The sequence below is a fragment of the Bufo gargarizans genome, chromosome 8, assembly GCF_014858855.1.
Source record: "Bufo gargarizans isolate SCDJY-AF-19 chromosome 8, ASM1485885v1, whole genome shotgun sequence".
NCBI classification, from domain to species: domain Eukaryota; kingdom Metazoa; phylum Chordata; class Amphibia; order Anura; family Bufonidae; genus Bufo; species Bufo gargarizans.
In genome coordinates this window covers 157651421-157669564 of record NC_058087.1, presented here as the reverse complement: position 1 = coordinate 157669564, position 18144 = coordinate 157651421, and the positions used below count along the sequence as shown (strand labels likewise).

At 44.9% G+C, this 18144-nt stretch overlaps 1 protein-coding gene across 1 annotated transcript in view; it reads left to right on the top strand.

Annotated features, from left to right (window-relative positions):
• Nucleotides 1-18144, top strand: part of LOC122945213 (lipopolysaccharide-induced tumor necrosis factor-alpha factor homolog) — a 70555-nt gene that overhangs the window by 31620 nt on the left and 20791 nt on the right. The window contains exon 2 of the mRNA XM_044304173.1: nucleotides 11101-11222. Within this exon, the coding sequence (XP_044160108.1) occupies nucleotides 11114-11222 (109 nt within the window). The 5' untranslated portion in view covers nucleotides 11101-11113. The remainder of the gene's footprint in view (nucleotides 1-11100; nucleotides 11223-18144) is intronic.

The window sequence follows — 18144 nt, the reverse complement described above, 5'->3', positions numbered from 1 at the left end:
CAGCGCCTAAATACTAGGCCTCAAATTTATATCCTGCTAAATCTCTCGTTACCGCTGTCCTGTTGTAGCTGGGAAAGTTATTTAGTGTCCGTCAAAGCACATTTTTTCTTCTGGGTTGAAATACAATTCCCAATTTAGCAATTTCATAATTTAGTGGTTTCTGCTATATCAGAGCTATTTGAAATCTATCCCTAAAAGGGTAGATCATATTGAAGGTGCACATAGGGTCATTCAGAATAACTTCACACACACCCGCTACTGTGTATTTCCAAGTCTAATTCTGTCACTAAACCCATACCTGTCACCCAGCGCCTAAATACTAGGCCTCAAATTTATATCCCGCTAAATCTCTCGTTACCGCTGTCCTGTTGTAGCTGGGAAAGTTATTTAGTGTCCGTCAAAGCACATTTTTTGTTCTGGGTTGAAGTACAATTCCCAATTTAGCAATTTCATAATTTAGTGGTTTCTGCTATATCAGAGCTATTTGAAATCTATCCCTAAAAGGGTATATAATATTCAAGGTGCACATTGGGTCATTCAGAATAACTTCACACACACCCGCTACTGTGTATTTCCAAGTCTAATTCTGTCACTAAACCCATACCTGTCACCCAGCGCCTAAATACTAGGCCTCAAATTTATATCCTGCTAAATCTCTCGTTACCGCTGTACTGTTGTTGCTTGGAAAGATATTTAGTGTCCGTCAAAGCACATTTTTTGTTCTGGGTTGAAGTACAATTCCCAATTTAGCAATTTCATAATTTAGTGGTTTCTGCTATATCAGAGCTATTTGAAATCTATCCCTAAAAGGGTATATAATATTCAAGGTGCACATTGGGTCATTCAGAATAACTTCACACACACCCGCTACTGTGTATTTTCAAGTCTAATTCTGTCACTAAACCCATACCTGTCACCCAGCGCCTAAATACTAGGCCTCAAATTTATATCCTGCTAAATCTCTCGTTACCGCTGTCCTGTTGTAGCTGGGAAAGTTATTTAGTGTCCGTCAAAGCACATTTTTTCTTCTGGGTTGAAATACAATTCCCAATTTAGCAATTTCATAATTTAGTGGTTTCTGCTATATCAGAGCTATTTGAAATCTATCCCTAAAAGGGTAGATCATATTGAAGGTGCACATAGGGTCATTCAGAATAACTTCACACACACCCGCTACTGTGTATTTCCAAGTCTAATTCTGTCACTAAACCCATACCTGTCACCCAGCGCCTAAATACTAGGCCTCAAATTTATATCCCGCTAAATCTCTCGTTACCGCTGTCCTGTTGTAGCTGGGAAAGTTATTTAGTGTCCGTCAAAGCACATTTTTTGTTCTGGGTTGAAGTACAATTCCCAATTTAGCAATTTCATAATTTAGTGGTTTCTGCTATATCAGAGCTATTTGAAATCTATCCCTAAAAGGGTATATAATATTCAAGGTGCACATTGGGTCATTCAGAATAACTTCACACACACCCGCTACTGTGTATTTCCAAGTCTAATTCTGTCACTAAACCCATACCTGTCACCCAGCGCCTAAATACTAGGCCTCAAATTTATATCCTGCTAAATCTCTCGTTACCGCTGTACTGTTGTTGCTTGGAAAGATATTTAGTGTCCGTCAAAGCACATTTTATGTTCTGGGTTGAAGTACAATTCCCAATTTAGCAATTTCATAATTTAGTGGTTTCTGCTATATCAGAGCTATTCGAAATCTATCCCTAAAAGGGTATATAATATTCAAGGTGCACATTGGGTCATTCAGAATAACTTCACACACACCCGCTACTGTGTATTTTCAAGTCTAATTCTGTCACTAAACCCATACCTGTCACCCAGCGCCTAAATACTAGGCCTCAAATTTATATCCTGCTAAATCTCTCGTTACCGCTGTACTGTTGTTGCTGGGCAAGATATTTAGTGTCCGTCAAAGCACATTTTTTGTTCTGGGTTGAAATACAATTCCCAATTTAGCAATTTCATAATTTAGTGGTTTCTGCTATATCAGAGCTATTTGAAATCTATCCCTAAAAGGGTATATAATATTCAAGGTGCACATTGGGTCATTCAGAATAACTTCACACACACCCGCTACTGTGTATTTTCAAGTCTAATTCTGTCACTAAACCCATACCTGTCACCCAGCGCCTAAATACTAGGCCTCAAATTTATATCCTGCTAAATCTCTCGTTACCGCTGTACTGTTGTTGCTGGGCAAGATATTTAGTGTCCGTCAAAGCACATTTCTTGTTCTGGGTTGAAATACAATTCCCAATTTAGCAATTTCATAATTTAGTGGTTTCTTCTATATCAGAGCTATTTGAAATCTATCCCTAAAAGGGTAGATCATATTGAAGGTGCACATAGGGTCATTCAGAATAACTTCACACACACGCTTCTGTGCATTTCCAAGTCTAATTCTGTCACTAAATCCATACCGGTCACCCAGCGCCTAAATACTAGGCCTCAAATTTATATCCCGCTGAATTTGAATACAATACATTGGGCCAAATAATATATTTGTTGTTGTGGTGAACCATAACAATGAGAAAAACATCTAGTAAGGGACGCGGACGTGGACATGGTCGTGGTGGTGTTAGTGGACCCTCTGGTGCTGGGAGAGGACGTGGCCGTTCTGCCACATCCACACGTCCTAGTGTACCAACTACCTCAGGTCCCAGTAGCCGCCAGAATTTACAGCGATATATGGTGGGGCCCAATGCCGTTCTAAGGATGGTAAGGCCTGAGCAGGTACAGGCATTAGTCAATTGGGTGGCCGACAGTGGATCCAGCACGTTCACATTATCTCCCACCCAGTCTTCTGCAGAAAGCGCACAGATGGCGCCTGAAAACCAACCCCATCAGTCTGTCACATCACCCCCATGCATACCAGGGAAACTGTCTCAGCCTCAAGTTATGCAGCAGTCTCTTATGCTGTTTGAAGACTCCGCTGGCAGGGTTTCCCAAGGGCATCCACCTAGCCCTTCCCCAGCGGTGAAAGACATAGAATGCACTGACGCACAACCACTTATGTTTCCTGATGATGAGGACATGGGAATACCACCTCAGCATGTCTCTGATGATGACGAAACACAGGTGCCAACTGCTGCGTCTTTCTGCAGTGTGCAGACTGAACAGGAGGTCAGGGATCAAGACTGGGTGGAAGACGATGCAGGGGACGATGAGGTCCTAGACCCCACATGGAATGAAGGTCGTGCCACTGACTTTCACAGTTCGGAGGAAGAGGCAGTGGTGAGACCGAGCCAACAGCGTAGCAAAAGAGGGAGCAGTGGGCAAAAGCAGAACACCCGCCGCCAAGAGACTCCGCCTGCTACTGACCGCCGCCATCTGGGACCGAGCACCCCAAAGGCAGCTTCAAGGAGTTCCCTGGCATGGCACTTCTTCAAACAATGTGCTGACGACAAGACCCGAGTGGTTTGCACGCTGTGCCATCAGAGCCTGAAGCGAGGCATTAACGTTCTGAACCTGAGCACAACCTGCATGACCAGGCACCTGCATGCAAAGCATGAACTGCAGTGGAGTAAACACCTTAAAACCAAGGAAGTCACTCAGGCTCCCCCTGCTACCTCTTCTGCTGCTGCCGCCTCGGCCTATTCTGCTGCTGCCGCCTCGGCCTCTTCCTCCGCCTCTGGAGGAACGTTGGCACCTGCCGCCCAGCAAACAGGGGATGTACCACCAACACCACCACCACCACCTCCGTCACCAAGCGTCTCAACCATGTCACACGCCAGCGTTCAGCTCTCCATCTCACAAACATTTGATAGAAAGCGTAAATTCCCACCTAGCCACCCTCGATCCCTGGCCCTGAATGCCAGCATTTCTAAACTACTGGCCTATGAAATGCTGTCATTTAGGCTGGTGGACACAGACAGCTTCAAACAGCTCATGTCGCTTGCTGTCCCACAGTATGTTGTTCCCAGCCGGCACTACTTCTCCAAGAGAGCCGTGCCTTCCCTGCACAACCAAGTATCCGATAAAATCAAGTGTGCACTGCGCAACGCCATCTGTAGCAAGGTCCACCTAACCACAGATACGTGGACCAGTAAGCACGGCCAGGGACGCTATATCTCCCTAACTGCACACTGGGTAAATGTAGTGGCAGCTGGGCCCCAGGCGGAGAGCTGTTTGGCGCACGTCCTTCCGCCGCCAAGGATCGCAGGGCAACATTCTTTGCCTCCTGTTGCCACCTCCTCCTTCTCGGCTTCCTCCTCCTCTTCTTCCACCTGCTCATCCAGTCAGCCACACACCTTCACCACCAACTTCAGCACAGCCCGGGGTAAACGTCAGCAGGCCATTCTGAAACTCATATGTTTGGGGGACAGGCCCCACACCGCACAGGAGTTGTGGCGGGGTATTGAACAACAGACCGACGAGTGGTTGCTGCCGGTGAGCCTCAAGCCCGGCCTGGTGGTGTGTGATAATGGGCGAAATCTCGTTGCAGCTCTGGGACTAGCCAATTTGACGCACATCCCTTGCTTGGCGCATGTGCTGAATTTGGTGGTGCAGAAGTTCATTCACAACTACCCCGACATGTCAGAGCTGCTGCATAAAGTGCGGGCCGTCTGTTCGCGCTTCCGGCGTTCACATCCTGCCGCTGCTCGCCTGTCTGCGCTACAGCGTAACTTCGGCCTTCCCGCTCACCGCCTCATATGCGACGTGCCCACCAGGTGGAACTCCACCTTGCACATGCTGGACAGACTGTGCGAGCAGCAGCAGGCCATAGTGGAGTTTCAGCTGCAGCACGCACGGGTCAGTCGCACTACAGAACAGCACCACTTCACCACCAATGACTGGGCCTCCATGCGAGACCTGTGTGCCCTGTTGCGCTGTTTCGAGTACTCCACCAACATGGCCAGTGGCGATGACACCGTTATCAGCGTTACAATACCACTTCTATGTCTCCTTGAGAAAACACTTAGGGCGATGATGGAAGAGGAGGTGGCCCAGGAGGAGGAGGAGGAGGAGGAAGAGGGGTCATTTTTAGCACTTTCAGGCCAGTCTCTTCGAAGTGACTCAGAGGGAGGTTTTTGGCAACAGCAGAGGCCAGGTACAAATGTGGCCAGCCAGGGCCCACTACTGGAGGACGAGGAGGACGAGGATGAGGAGGAGGTGGAGGAGGATGAGGATGAAGCATGGTCACAGCGGGGTGGCACCCAACGCAGCTCGGGTCCATCACTGGTGCGTGGCTGGGGGGAAAGGCAGGACGATGACGATACGCCTCCCACAGAGGACAGCTTGTCCTTACCCCTGGGCAGCCTGGCACACATGAGCGACTACATGCTGCAGTGCCTGCGCAACGACAGCAGAGTTGCCCACATTTTAACCTGTGCGGACTACTGGGTTGCCACCCTGCTGGATCCACGCTACAAAGACAATGTGCCCACCTTACTTCCTGCACTGGAGCGTGATAGGAAGATGCGCGAGTACAAGCGCACGTTGGTAGACGCGCTACTGAGAGCATTCCCAAATGTCACAGGGGAACAAGTGGAAGCCCAAGGCCAAGGCAGAGGAGGAGCAAGAGGTCGCCAAGGCAGCTGTGTCACGGCCAGCTCCTCTGAGGGCAGGGTTAGCATGGCAGAGAACTTTTGTCAACACGCCACAGCTAACTGCACCACCACCTGATACGCAACGTGTTAGCAGGAGGCAACATTTCACTAACATGGTGGAACAGTACGTGTGCACACCCCTCCACGTACTGACTGATGGTTCGGCCCCATTCAACTTCTGGGTCTCTAAATTGTCCACGTGGCCAGAGCTAGCCTTTTATGCCTTGGAGGTGCTGGCCTGCCCGGCAGCCAGCGTTTTGTCTGAACGTGTATTCAGCACGGCAGGGGGCGTCATTACAGACAAACGCAGCCGCCTGTCTACAGCCAATGTGGACAAGCTGACGTTCATAAAAATGAACCAGGCATGGATCCCACAGGACCTGTCCGTCCCTTGTCCAGATTAGACATTAACTACCTCCCCATAACCATATATTATTGGACTCCAGGGCACTTCCTCATTCAATCCTATTTTTATTTTCATTTTACCATTATATTGCGATGCTACCCAAAGTTGAATGAACCTCTCCTCTGCCTGTGTGCTAGGCCTAAATATATGCCAATGGACTGTTGCAGTGGTGGCTGACATGAAGCCTGATTCTCTGCTATGACATGCAGACTAATTCTCTGCTGACATGAAGCCAGATTGTCTGTTACGGGACCTCCCTCCTCTGCCTGGGTGCTGGGCCTAAATTTATGACAATGGACTGTTGCAGTGGTGGCTGACGTGAAGCCTCATTCTCTGCTATGACATGCAGACTGATTCTCTGCTGACATGAAGCCAGATTGTCTGTTACGGGACCTCTCTCCTCTGCCTGTGTGCTAGGCCTAAATATATGCCAATGGACTGTTGCAGTGGTGGCTGACGTGAAGCCTGATTCTCTGCTATGACATGCAGACTGATTCTCTGCTGACATGAAGCCAGATCCTCTGTTACGGGACCTCTCTCCTCTGCCTGTGTGTGTGCTGGGCCTAAATATATGCCAATGGACTGTTGCAGTGGTGGCTGACGTGAAGCCTCATTCTCTGCTATGACATGCAGACTAATTCTCTGCTGACATGAAGACAGATTCTCTGTTACGGGACCTCTCTCCTCTGCCTGTGTGTGTGCTGGGCCTAAATATATGCCAATGGACTGTTGCAGTGGTGGCTGACGTGAAGCCTCATTCTCTGCTATGACATGCAGACTAATTCTCTGCTGACATGAAGACAGATTCTCTGTTACGGGACCTCTCTCCTCTGCCTGTGTGTGTGCTGGGCCTAAATATATGCCAATGGACTGTTGCAGTGGTGGCTGACGTGAAGCCTCATTCTCTGCTATGACATGCAGACTAATTCTCTGCTGACATGAAGACAGATTCTCTGTTACGGGACCTCTCTCCTCTGCCTGTGTGTGTGCTGGGCCTAAATATATGCCAATGGACTGTTGCAGTGGTGGCTGACGTGAAGCCTCATTCTCTGCTATGACATGCAGACTAATTCTCTGCTGACATGAAGACAGATTCTCTGTTACGGGACCTCTCTCCTCTGCCTGGGTGCTGGGCCTAAATATATGCCAATGGACTGTTGCAGTGGTGGGTGACGTGAAGCCTGATTCTCTGCTATGACATGCAGACTAATTCTCTGCTGACATGAAGACAGATTCTCTGTTACGGGACCTCCCTCCTCTGCCTGGGTGCTGGGCCTAAATATATGCCAATGGACTGTTGCAGTGGTGGCTGACGTGAAGCCTCATTCTCTGCTATGACATGCAGACTGATTCTCTGCTGACATGAAGCCAGATCGTCTGTTACGGGACCTCTCTGCTCTGCCTGTGTGCTAGGCCTAAATATATGCCAATGGACTGTTGCAGTGGTGGGTGACGTGAAGCCTCATTCTCTGCTATGACATGCAGACTGATTCTCTGCTGTCATGAAGCCAGATTGTCTGTTACGGGACCTCTCTGCTCTGCCTGTGTGCTAGGCCTAAATATATGCCAATGGACTGTTGCAGTGGTGGGTGACGTGAAGCCTCATTCTCTGCTATGACATGCAGACTGATTCTCTGCTGTCATGAAGCCAGATTGTCTGTTACGGGACCTCTCTGCTCTGCCTGTGTGCTAGGCCTAAATATATGCCAATGGACTGTTGCAGTGGTGGGTGACGTGAAGCCTCATTCTCTGCTATGACATGCAGACTGATTCTCTGCTGACATGAAGCCAGATTGTCTGTTACGGGACCTCTCTCCTCTGCCTGTGTGCTAGGCCTAAATATATGCCAATGGACTGTTGCAGTGGTGGCTGACGTGAAGCCTCATTCTCTGCTATGACATGCAGACTAATTCTCTGCTGACATGAAGCCAGATTGTCTGTTACGGGACCTCTCTCCTCTGCCTGGGTGCTGGGCCTAAATTTATGACAATGGACTGTTGCAGTGGTGGCTGACGTGAAGCCTGATTCTCTGCTATGACATGCAGACTGATTCTCTGCTGACATGAAGCCAGATCCTCTGTTACGGGACCTCTCTCCTCTGCCTGTGTGTGTGCTGGGCCTAAATATATGCCAATGGACTGTTGCAGTGGTGGCTGACGTGAAGCCTCATTCTCTGCTATGACATGCAGACTAATTCTCTGCTGACATGAAGACAGATTCTCTGTTACGGGACCTCTCTCCTCTGCCTGGGTGCCGGGGCCTAAATATCTGAGAATGGACTGTTCCAGTGGTGGGTGACGGGAAGCCAGATTCTCTGCTATGGAACCTCTCTCCAATTGATTTTGGTTAATTTTTATTTATTTAATTTTTAATTTAATTCATTTCCCTATCCACATTTGTTTGCAGGGGATTTACCTACATGTTGCTGCCTTTTGCAGCCCTCTAGCTCTTTCCTGGGCTGTTTTACAGCCTTTTTAGTGCCGAAAAGTTCGGGTCCCCATTGACTTCAATGGGGTTCGGGTTCGGGACGAAGTTTGGATCGGGTTCGGATCCCGAACCCGAACATTTCCGGGATGTTCGGCCGAACTTCTCGAACCCGAACATCCAGGTGTTCGCTCAACTCTATACCTGTATGTTAAGTGCGTCCACAGTGGATGGTTGGTGCTAACTGTGCTGTAGCATATGAAATCATTATATCGGCGCTCCACAATATACTATTGTTATCTTGTTACGCCATATGCCACCTAAAAAATTTTTTTTTTCGATTAATATAGTATGTTTAATTTGTATAAATCCAGGTTTGATACAAATTCTATATATATATATATACTGATGTATGTACTACAGTTATTGTATTATTTCAGGCCGTGATCAAGATCTCGGGATGAGATCGAAACGTTGGCCTTGATCTAATTTTCTCTGGTTGGAAAACAAAAATTAAAATTAAAATAAGCATTTACTCAATTTATGTGCCGCGGTCTAATATATTATAGATTGATTGACTTACCGTTGAGCACCAGAACTCTTATCACGGAGTGCCGTCCAAACAACCTCTAAAAGGAATTGAAATTTGACTTGCCTGATCTTTCTCTTCCACAACATCATCTCTCAGGGAAAATTAAGGAGCTCTTCATACACATTAGATTGTCAGCTGACAATACTCTTGTGTATAGGGACCTTAAAGTTGATCAAAAAGGCATAAAGGGCATAGGTACTTTCAATGAAAATGATTGCTCTTCAGAAATTCAACAAGGAGCAATTGTTTTGGCCAACCGATACCAGACTATAATCGTCTGAAAATAATTTGGTTGTTTGAAATTTTCATCCCATGGATGGATGAAAGGTTTTCTTTCAAAGAAGGGTTGTTTGTGGATGTGGCGAAAGCCACTTCGCCACAGTGTTTTGGAGGGGGCTGTTTGCCCGCCTCCTGACCCTGGATTATGGGCCCTCTCATCAACCAGCCTTGTTCACAAAGGACTTAGACTAACTTGAACCCCTGGTCTAAATCGTGCCATTTTGGGATGTTAAATGTCTATGTGTATTGAAAAGGGTGGAACATTGTATTCATTGAGTAGTGAGGTCTGTTCCATTATCTCTCTGTGTGTATTGGCGATGTCCCTTTTGTCCTGAGAGATAATTGAATTACGTCTCAGTTGTCTCCAGGACAGAAGACTATTGTGTACTCTCCTGCCTGTGATGATTACATCAACCCAGTGTGAGGTAATTGTATCACGGGCAGACAGGAGGATTCTGTGTGGGAGTGTCTGAGTGTATTGTACGTGGTTATTGGCTGTTTTTACAAAACCCTGTGGGTGGTAACCTTGTTGGAAAATGTGTATAAATCAATGCTTGTGTGTCCAAATAAAGAGTTCCTGTTTTACCGTTTACCAAGTTGAGGCTGGTGTTTGGGTAACTGATCGACACTGGGGGATTGCTATATGCTGAAGATTTGCTATACTCCCCTGGCATAACTACTAGCTCTTGTAAGAGCTGTTCCTGCTCTCTGGATGTAGGAGAGGTTCACCCACTGGAGCCTGGAGCTTTGTCGTAGGTCCAGGGTGGGTAGGAGACGGTGAGACCTCAACCAAGCTTCGGCGGTTCGTGGGGTCTGCAGTGCGTACGGTGTCAAGTGGAGTGCTTGGAGTCCTCGGGAAGAACTAGGAGCATCTATCGATGGAGGTACACGGTCGGGGTGCCAGGAGATCCGTTACAGTGGACAAAAGATCTTTTTTAAAAGAGCATTCCCAAAAAGACTGTTCATACTTCACCCGGTGTCACTGAACATGTATAGACAGTTAGAACGACTGTAATGGACAATATAGACAAAAATGTCTATGGCTGTGTCTGTGAAACTATCATTCACCAGACGATCCTTTGTTCAGCCATCAACCTACTTCTATCTTATGTGTATGGTCAACTTCGAAGGTCACTTCAAGGGGTGGAGAAAGATGTCATTATAGTATTACCTGACTGACTCAGTAAGAATAAATAAAGGCAAATACCAAAAGCATTTAATATCACTTACTGAAGTGGAGATAAACTCTGAGTTATTCCTTGTTGTTATCTGAAGGAATAGCCTAATAAACCATGTGTCATAGGGCACATGCTTCAGTTATAGATAAGAATATCAGCCCTTCCCCCCCTTTTTCCTTCTTGGGTGCTATTTATAGTGTCAATGTCTTACTGTCCTTTTCCCCCACTAAGCATAAACTGGTGCCTTCATGCCTGGGTAACCTCAGTCCTCAGTGAACCCTCCAGCATTGGCTATACATCAGCTTGTCCACATGATTAGTAGTACAAATAGTCAAAAGTATTCCTAGACAAATGCTTACAATACGTGTGTAGAAGTATTACAAAATCCTTACCTGTAGCTTAAGTAGGTAACGCATCCTTAGTATGGGCTGATTTTTAGTTTTTCTCAATAAGGTATGACTTTGATCCATGTCCCTAATTTACTTGAATTTGGAGGAAGCATAAATGTCACTTTCATTCTTATTACAGGATTGCGATGGCTGCTATATTCCTCCCCATTACAGACCTCTAAATTGTCATATTTTTCATTTCATCATGGCTTAGTTAAACTTTTGAAAAATGTCTTCTGTTTTAATAATTCCTTTTTTTCCCCAGTAACCTCCTAAAGATGTCTGTTGAAGGAAAGCCGGGTACAGCTCCAGAAGGTCCAGCAACCAACATTAATATGGAGTACTCACCCCAAGCCCCAGAGTACTCACCCCAAGCCCCGGGAACAGGTATTTGTATGACGTGTTGTTTACTTACATTTGTCTTCTATGTGAAGGGCTATGATGTAATAGGATTGTATAAGGAAATCCTCAGATGGATAATCAGTCAACTGGAGGCAGGATAATGGCCACTCAGGGCTCATTGATGCACATGGACAACAAAGACTATCTCATCTGGTCCAAACCACAGAAGAGCTACAATACTTTAATACCAACAGCAGAAAAAATGGTTTCAGAACACAAGGGGGCTGATTTACTAAAGACTTAGTGCAAAGTCTGCTGGAATAAATGTGGTGAATTTATTAAGTTGTGTATGCACCTCTAAGGCCTCGTTCACACTTCAGTGTTTGGTCAGTGATTTCCATCAGTGATTTGTGAGCCAAAACCAGAAGTGAAGCCTACTCAGAGATAAGCTATAATGGAAAGATCTGCACCTGTTCTGTGGTTTTGACCTGCACCTGGTTTTGGCTCACAAATCACTGATGTAAATCACTGCCCAAACTCTGAAGTGTGAACAAGCCCTAAGCCTGACCCTTTGATTACTGCCATGGATACGTCAGTTGACCCACATGAATTTTTGTCCCCTAGTCCCTCTATGAGGCTAATACACATCTTTTTCCGAAATCTTCAAAAATTACGTGGTCCTCATTCCGCAATTTTTTTCTCTGCTGCATATGAATGGGATAAGCAATACCCCTTTCACTGGATGGGGAATCTCAGCGGATTTGTTGATGAATCTAAACGTGTGAACATAACCTGTGAACGCTGGTGTGAACATTATTAACGCTCAAGAGAAATCAGTGTCATAAATCCACCTATTTTGCAGCATATTTTGTATGCATGTTATATTTTTGCTTGTCTACTTTGAGGTGTATTTTGACATGTATTTGGTGTACATTCTCCCGTGACTATTGTAAATTGGAAAATTTGGCACATACTATGCGCTAAACATAAGTCAAGAAGTGTCATTAAATATGCCCCTTGACTACACTGTTTATTTGAAATAAATTATTTCCCACTAAAAATCAATGACATGCAGTTCTTGCATATATTTTGTGGAATACATGCATATTTTGTACTAAAATGCATGATAAAAAACATTATATGAACATACCCTGAAAACCCCTCTGCCCCAGTGCTGATGGGTGTGTGGTTCATCATCCAGTCTCTGTTGACATGATCGCTGCAGCCATGCAAATACTGCCCAAGTTAAGGATCACTTGAATCACTAAGGCCTCTTTCACACGGGTGCAATGTGTAAGGTTAACTCATTGCACCTGCACTGAATCTGGACCCATTCATTTCTATGGGGCTGTGCACATGAGCGGTGATTTTCAGGCATCACTTGTGCGTTGCGTAAAAATTGCAGCATGCTCTATATTGTGCGTTTTTAACGCAACGCAGGCCCCATAGAAGTGAATGGGGCTGCGTGAAAATCGCAACCATCCGCTCCTGTTTTGTGTCTTTGACCCGCGTCTGATTATGGCATGATGGAAAGCACTGTCCAAACACTGAATGTGAACAGGGGCATAGATATAATTCATAGTGACCCATAGCAAACTAAGATGGAGCCCTCATCACCTAGTGTAAAGAAATTTAAAACAGCAGCATACATAGCAAAAATTATAGGTATCTATGAATAATAGCACAATATATCCGAAAAACCCACATTATAGCAAAAAAAAAGGTGCCATATTGTTATTCCCCACAAAAAGGTTTACATTTTTTTGCCCTTGACTGGGTCCCCAGAACCTCTGACCCCATAGCCAGCGCTATGGCTACTATGGCTACAGTTACACCCGCGTGTAAATAAGACTTTACTGCACTGCCGGCTGCAGCAGTCATGTGCTGATGTGGTTGATGCAGTTTTTGAAGCCAAAGCCAGGAGTGAATTTGGCAGTAAGAATAAAAGGCCTTCTTTCATATTCGCCTGCCTTTAGGACCCCGTTGCTGCAGCTGTTGAGACAACCCGTGTGTGAGACAACCCGTGTGTGAGACAACCCGTGTGTGAGACAACCCGTGTGTGAGACAACCCTTGATGTTATAGCTGAGCAGTGATGGAGAGTACATGTTTGTCCATGTAGATTACACAAGGGACAGTCATGTCTGAAACCAGCATGACTTTAGCATGACTGCCGTGTCAAAGCTTCTTCCCAGAAAGATACATTTGATTACTGATAAGGGCTACATAGAAAATGTTGGCAACTACATTATGGTGTCCTTTAAGATAAAAGTCAATAACATAATACTACATTACCCAAGTATTAGCTGCTGCAGGGAAAGTGAGCAGCCGACTGCAACTTCCTCTGACAATAAGGAGTGTTTTCTGGGCATCTCTGAAGCTGGATATGATCAGCAGCAGACTAGCTGGCCACTTACCATAGCCATTAAACACCTAGGGGGAGATTTATTAAGACTGGTGTAAAGGACTTCTGGATTAGTTGTCCATAGCAACTAATCAGATTAATCCTTTTATTTTCCAAAGGAGCTCTTAAAAATGAAAGATGGAATGTCATTGGTTGCTATGGGCAACTAAGCCAGTTTTCCTTTACACCACTTTTGATAAATCTACCCCATAGATACCTCATACAGCTGTTTAGTAGGTATACAGGGAGTGCAGAATTATTAGGCAAGTTGTATTTTTGAGGATTAATTTTATTATTGAACAACAACCATGTTCTCAATGAACCCAAAAAACTCATTAATATCAAAGCTGAATATTTTTAGAAGTAGTTTTTAGTTTGTTTTTAGTTTTAGCTATTTTAGGGGGATATCTGTGTGTGCAGGTGACTATTACTGTACATAATTATTAGGCAACTTAACAAAAAACAAATATATACCCATTTCAATTATTTATTTTTACCAGTGAAACCAATATAACATCTCAACATTCACAAATATACATTTCTGACATTCAAAAACAAAACAAAAACAAATCTGTGACCAATATAGCCACCTTTCTTTGCAAGGACACTCAAAAGCCTGCCATCCATGGATTCTGTCAGTGTTTTGATCTGTTCACCATCAACATTGCGTGCAGCAGCAACCACAGCCTCCCAGACACTGTTCAGAGAGGTGTACTGTTTTCCCTCCTTGTAAATCTCACATTTGATGATGGACCACAGGTTCTCAATGGGGTTCAGATCAGGTGAACAAGGAGGCCATGTCATTAGATTTTCTTCTTTTATACCCTTTCTTGCCAGCCACGTTGTGGAGTACTTGGACGCGTGTGATGGAGCATTGTCCTGCATGAAAATCATGTTTTTCTTACCTTGCAGACTTCTTCCTGTACCACTGCTTGAAGAAGGTGTCTTCCAGAAACTGGCAGTAGGACTGGGAGTTGAGCTTGACTCCATCCTCAACCCAAAAAGGCCCCACAAGCTCATCTTTGATGATACCAGCCCAAACCAGTACTCCACCTCCACCTTGCTGGCGTCTGAGTCGGACTGGAGCTCTCTGCCCTTTACCAATCCAGCCATCTGGCCCATCAAGACTCACTCTCATTTCATCAGTCCATAAAACCTTAGAAAAATCAGAGATATTTCTTGGCCCAGTCTTGACGTTTCAGCTTGTGTGTCTTGTTCAGTGGTGGTCGTCTTTCAGCCTTTCTTACCTTGGCCATGTCTCTGAGTATTGCACACCTTGTGCTTTTGGGCACTCCAGTGATGTTGCAGCTCTGAAATATGGCCAAACTGGTGGCAAGTGGCATCTTGGCAGAAGAAAGCTTGACTTTTCTCAGTTCATGGGCAGTTATTTTGCGCCTTGGTTTTTCCACACGCTTCTTGCGACCCTGTTGACTATTTTGAATGAAACGCTTGATTGTTCGATGATCACGCTTCAGAAGCTTTGCAATTTTAAGAGTGCTGCATCCCTCTGCAAGATATCTCACTATTTTTGACTTTTCTGAGCCTGTCAAGTCCTTCTTTTGACCCATTTTGCCACTGGAAAGGAAGTTGTCTAATAATTATGCACACCCGATATAGGGTGTTGATGTCATTAGACCACACCCCTTCTCATTACAGAGATGCACATCACCCAATATGCTTAATTGGTAGCAGGCTTTCGAGCCTATACAGCTTGGAGTAAGACAACATGCATAAAGAGGATGATGTGGTCAAAATACTCATTTGCCTAATAATTCTGCACGTAGTGTATGTTAATAAGACTGATCTGTGTTTCAATATGTTATACCCATGATGGCTAACCTCCGGCACTCCAACTGTGGTGAAACTACCCCTCCTAGCATGCTCAATTCATTTCTATGGAGTTCTGAGTACAGCCAAGCAAGTGTGTATCTTAGGAGTTGAAGTTTTACTACAGCTGGAGTGCCAGAGATTAGCCATTACAGTTATACTAAAGGTCAAGAACAGGAACACAGTCAGTCACAATATTCCCTTCTTCACATCTCACAGCATTGGACCCAGTCTCTCACACAGTATTGCTTTCTGGGGACAGGTTGGCTGTCACAGGCTTTGCCTTCCTGTACCTCTGAAAACTATTTCCAGCAGGATAGAGTGGCTCCTGTTCTGGACTAACTTCACCTGCCGTGGGTTCCACCCAGTGATATGCCTTCTCTCAAGGATTTCCTCTGAGCAACTTTTCACTGGGCCAGTGGTGTTAGGCTGGGTTCACATGGACGAGATTTCTGCGCGGGTACAATGCATGAGGTGAACGCATTGCACCCGCACTGAATCCAGACCCATTCATTTCTATGGGGCTGTGCACATAAGCGGTGATTTTCACGCATAACTTGTGCGTTGCATAAAAATCGCAGCATGCTCTATACTGTGCGTTTTTCATACAACGCAGGCCCCATAGAAGTAAATGGGGCAGCGTTAAAATCGCAAGCATCCGCAAGCAAGTGTGGATGCGGTGCGATTTATACGCATGGTTGCTAAGATGAAAGTCTAATCACTGTATTATTTTCCCTTATAACATGGTTATAAGGGAAAATAATAGCGTTCTTTAATACAGAATGCTTAATAGAAGGTCAATTGAGGGTTAAAAAAATAAATAAAAATTAACTCACCTCATCCAATTGTTCGTGAAGTTGCCGATCTTTTCTTACTACTTTAATCATGAGCTGCCGGCTAAAGGACCTGTGGTGACGTCACATCACATGGTCCAATCACATGGTCCATCAGCGCAGTGATGGGCCATGTGATGAGCTCAGTGACGTCACCACAGGTCTTTTGACAGGTCCTGAAGAAAGAACAGGAGACTGGCAGCTACGAGATCAATTGGAGGAGGTGAGTTAATTTATGTTTTAATCCTCAACTGACCTTCTACTAAGCATTCTGTATTAAAGAATGCTATTATTTTCCCTTATAACCATGTTAAAAGGGAAAATAATTACATCTACACAACCTTGAACCCAAACCTGAACTTGAGTGAAGAAGTTCGGTTCTGGGTACCACATTCAGTTTTTATCACGCACGTGTAAAACGCATTGCACCCGCGCGATAAAAACTGAACACCGAAACAAAATTGCTGTCAAAACGGACTGAAATTGCGTACCTACTCGCGCGGGTTTTCCGCAATGCACCCTGAACGCATCCTAAGCCAAAATGTGACGCCCGTGTGAACCCAGCCTTACTCATACAGCCCCTACACACTGTTGTGCTTGGTGCATTTTTTTCTTTGTAATATGCAAGCCTTGACTGCTATCCGGTTGCACATACCAGGCAGTTTCTTCCTACCTCTCAACTCTAGCCCCAACGCATCTACGATATTCATAATCAGATGCCCTAAGCTAGTCCCTCAGGTGCTGTACCCTCTTGTCTGGTACCAATCACCTCCACTATCTAGCTAGTTCCAGTGCAGGTATATTGCTGGCTTTGTCACTTGCAGCAGCTTCTTAGCGCATTGTCCAACCTGTCTTCCTGTTACTCCTGCCTGATACTTTGAAGAGCACTGTTATTTATCGTGACTCTGCCAGGTGCTCTTGCTACATCTTAAGGACCTAAATAAATTAATTCAAATTAAGATGTTCAAAAGGTCCTGTGCGCTTACTAGTATATTATCCAAAAGTTATAATACAGTGGTGTCAGCATAACCTCTGTGTTTCCAACAAACGCATATACAGTACAATATATCATACAGTGCAATACAATATCGACAGTGCATTTCTTACTGTTTCCAATGCAGATCATCTTCAATGTCTATGACATCCTACCCAAGGTATATGACTGCATCAGAGTGGTACAAAAAAAAAGACAATGCAGCAGCTCTCTGCAAACAGAAATACCATACAATAATGCCATAATTATAGAAAACATTCTGGTGCTAATGCTATGCTTATTTAGCAAATTTGAGATTCTTGGCAATACATTTTGTACAAAATTATTTGGGCCCGTCTGCCAAACGTCAAGGCGATCTCTATAAGAAGGGAACCTAACACTAAGTCCTACCTGTTATGTGCCATAATGGCCACCATACCATTCATGGAGTGCAGGCTCCACATGCATGCTGGGTCCACTCTGCTTTTTAGAATTTTTGGTGCCATTACAGCCTCCATTAAATCCAGGTATGCAGGTACAAACATGCATGCTGAGCCCACTCTATACCTCTCCTGGTGCCAGAGTGGTAATACATCGCTGCACGCATTCTGCAACATTTTCTATTAGTCAGCTACAGTGCCTTGCAAAAGTATTCATCCCCCTTGACTTTTTTCGTATTTTGGTTTCTCACAACCTGGAATTAACATGGATTGTTTGAGGATTTGCATCATTTATTTACAGAACATGCCCACAACTTTGAAGATGTTTTTTGTTTTTTTATTGCGAAGCAAACAACAAATAGGACAAAATAACAGAAAAAGTAAATGTGCATAACTATTCACCCCCCTAAAGTCAATACTTTGTAGAGCCACCTTTTGCGGCAATCACAGCTCCAAGTTGCTTTGGATAAGTCTCTATGAGCTTGCCACATT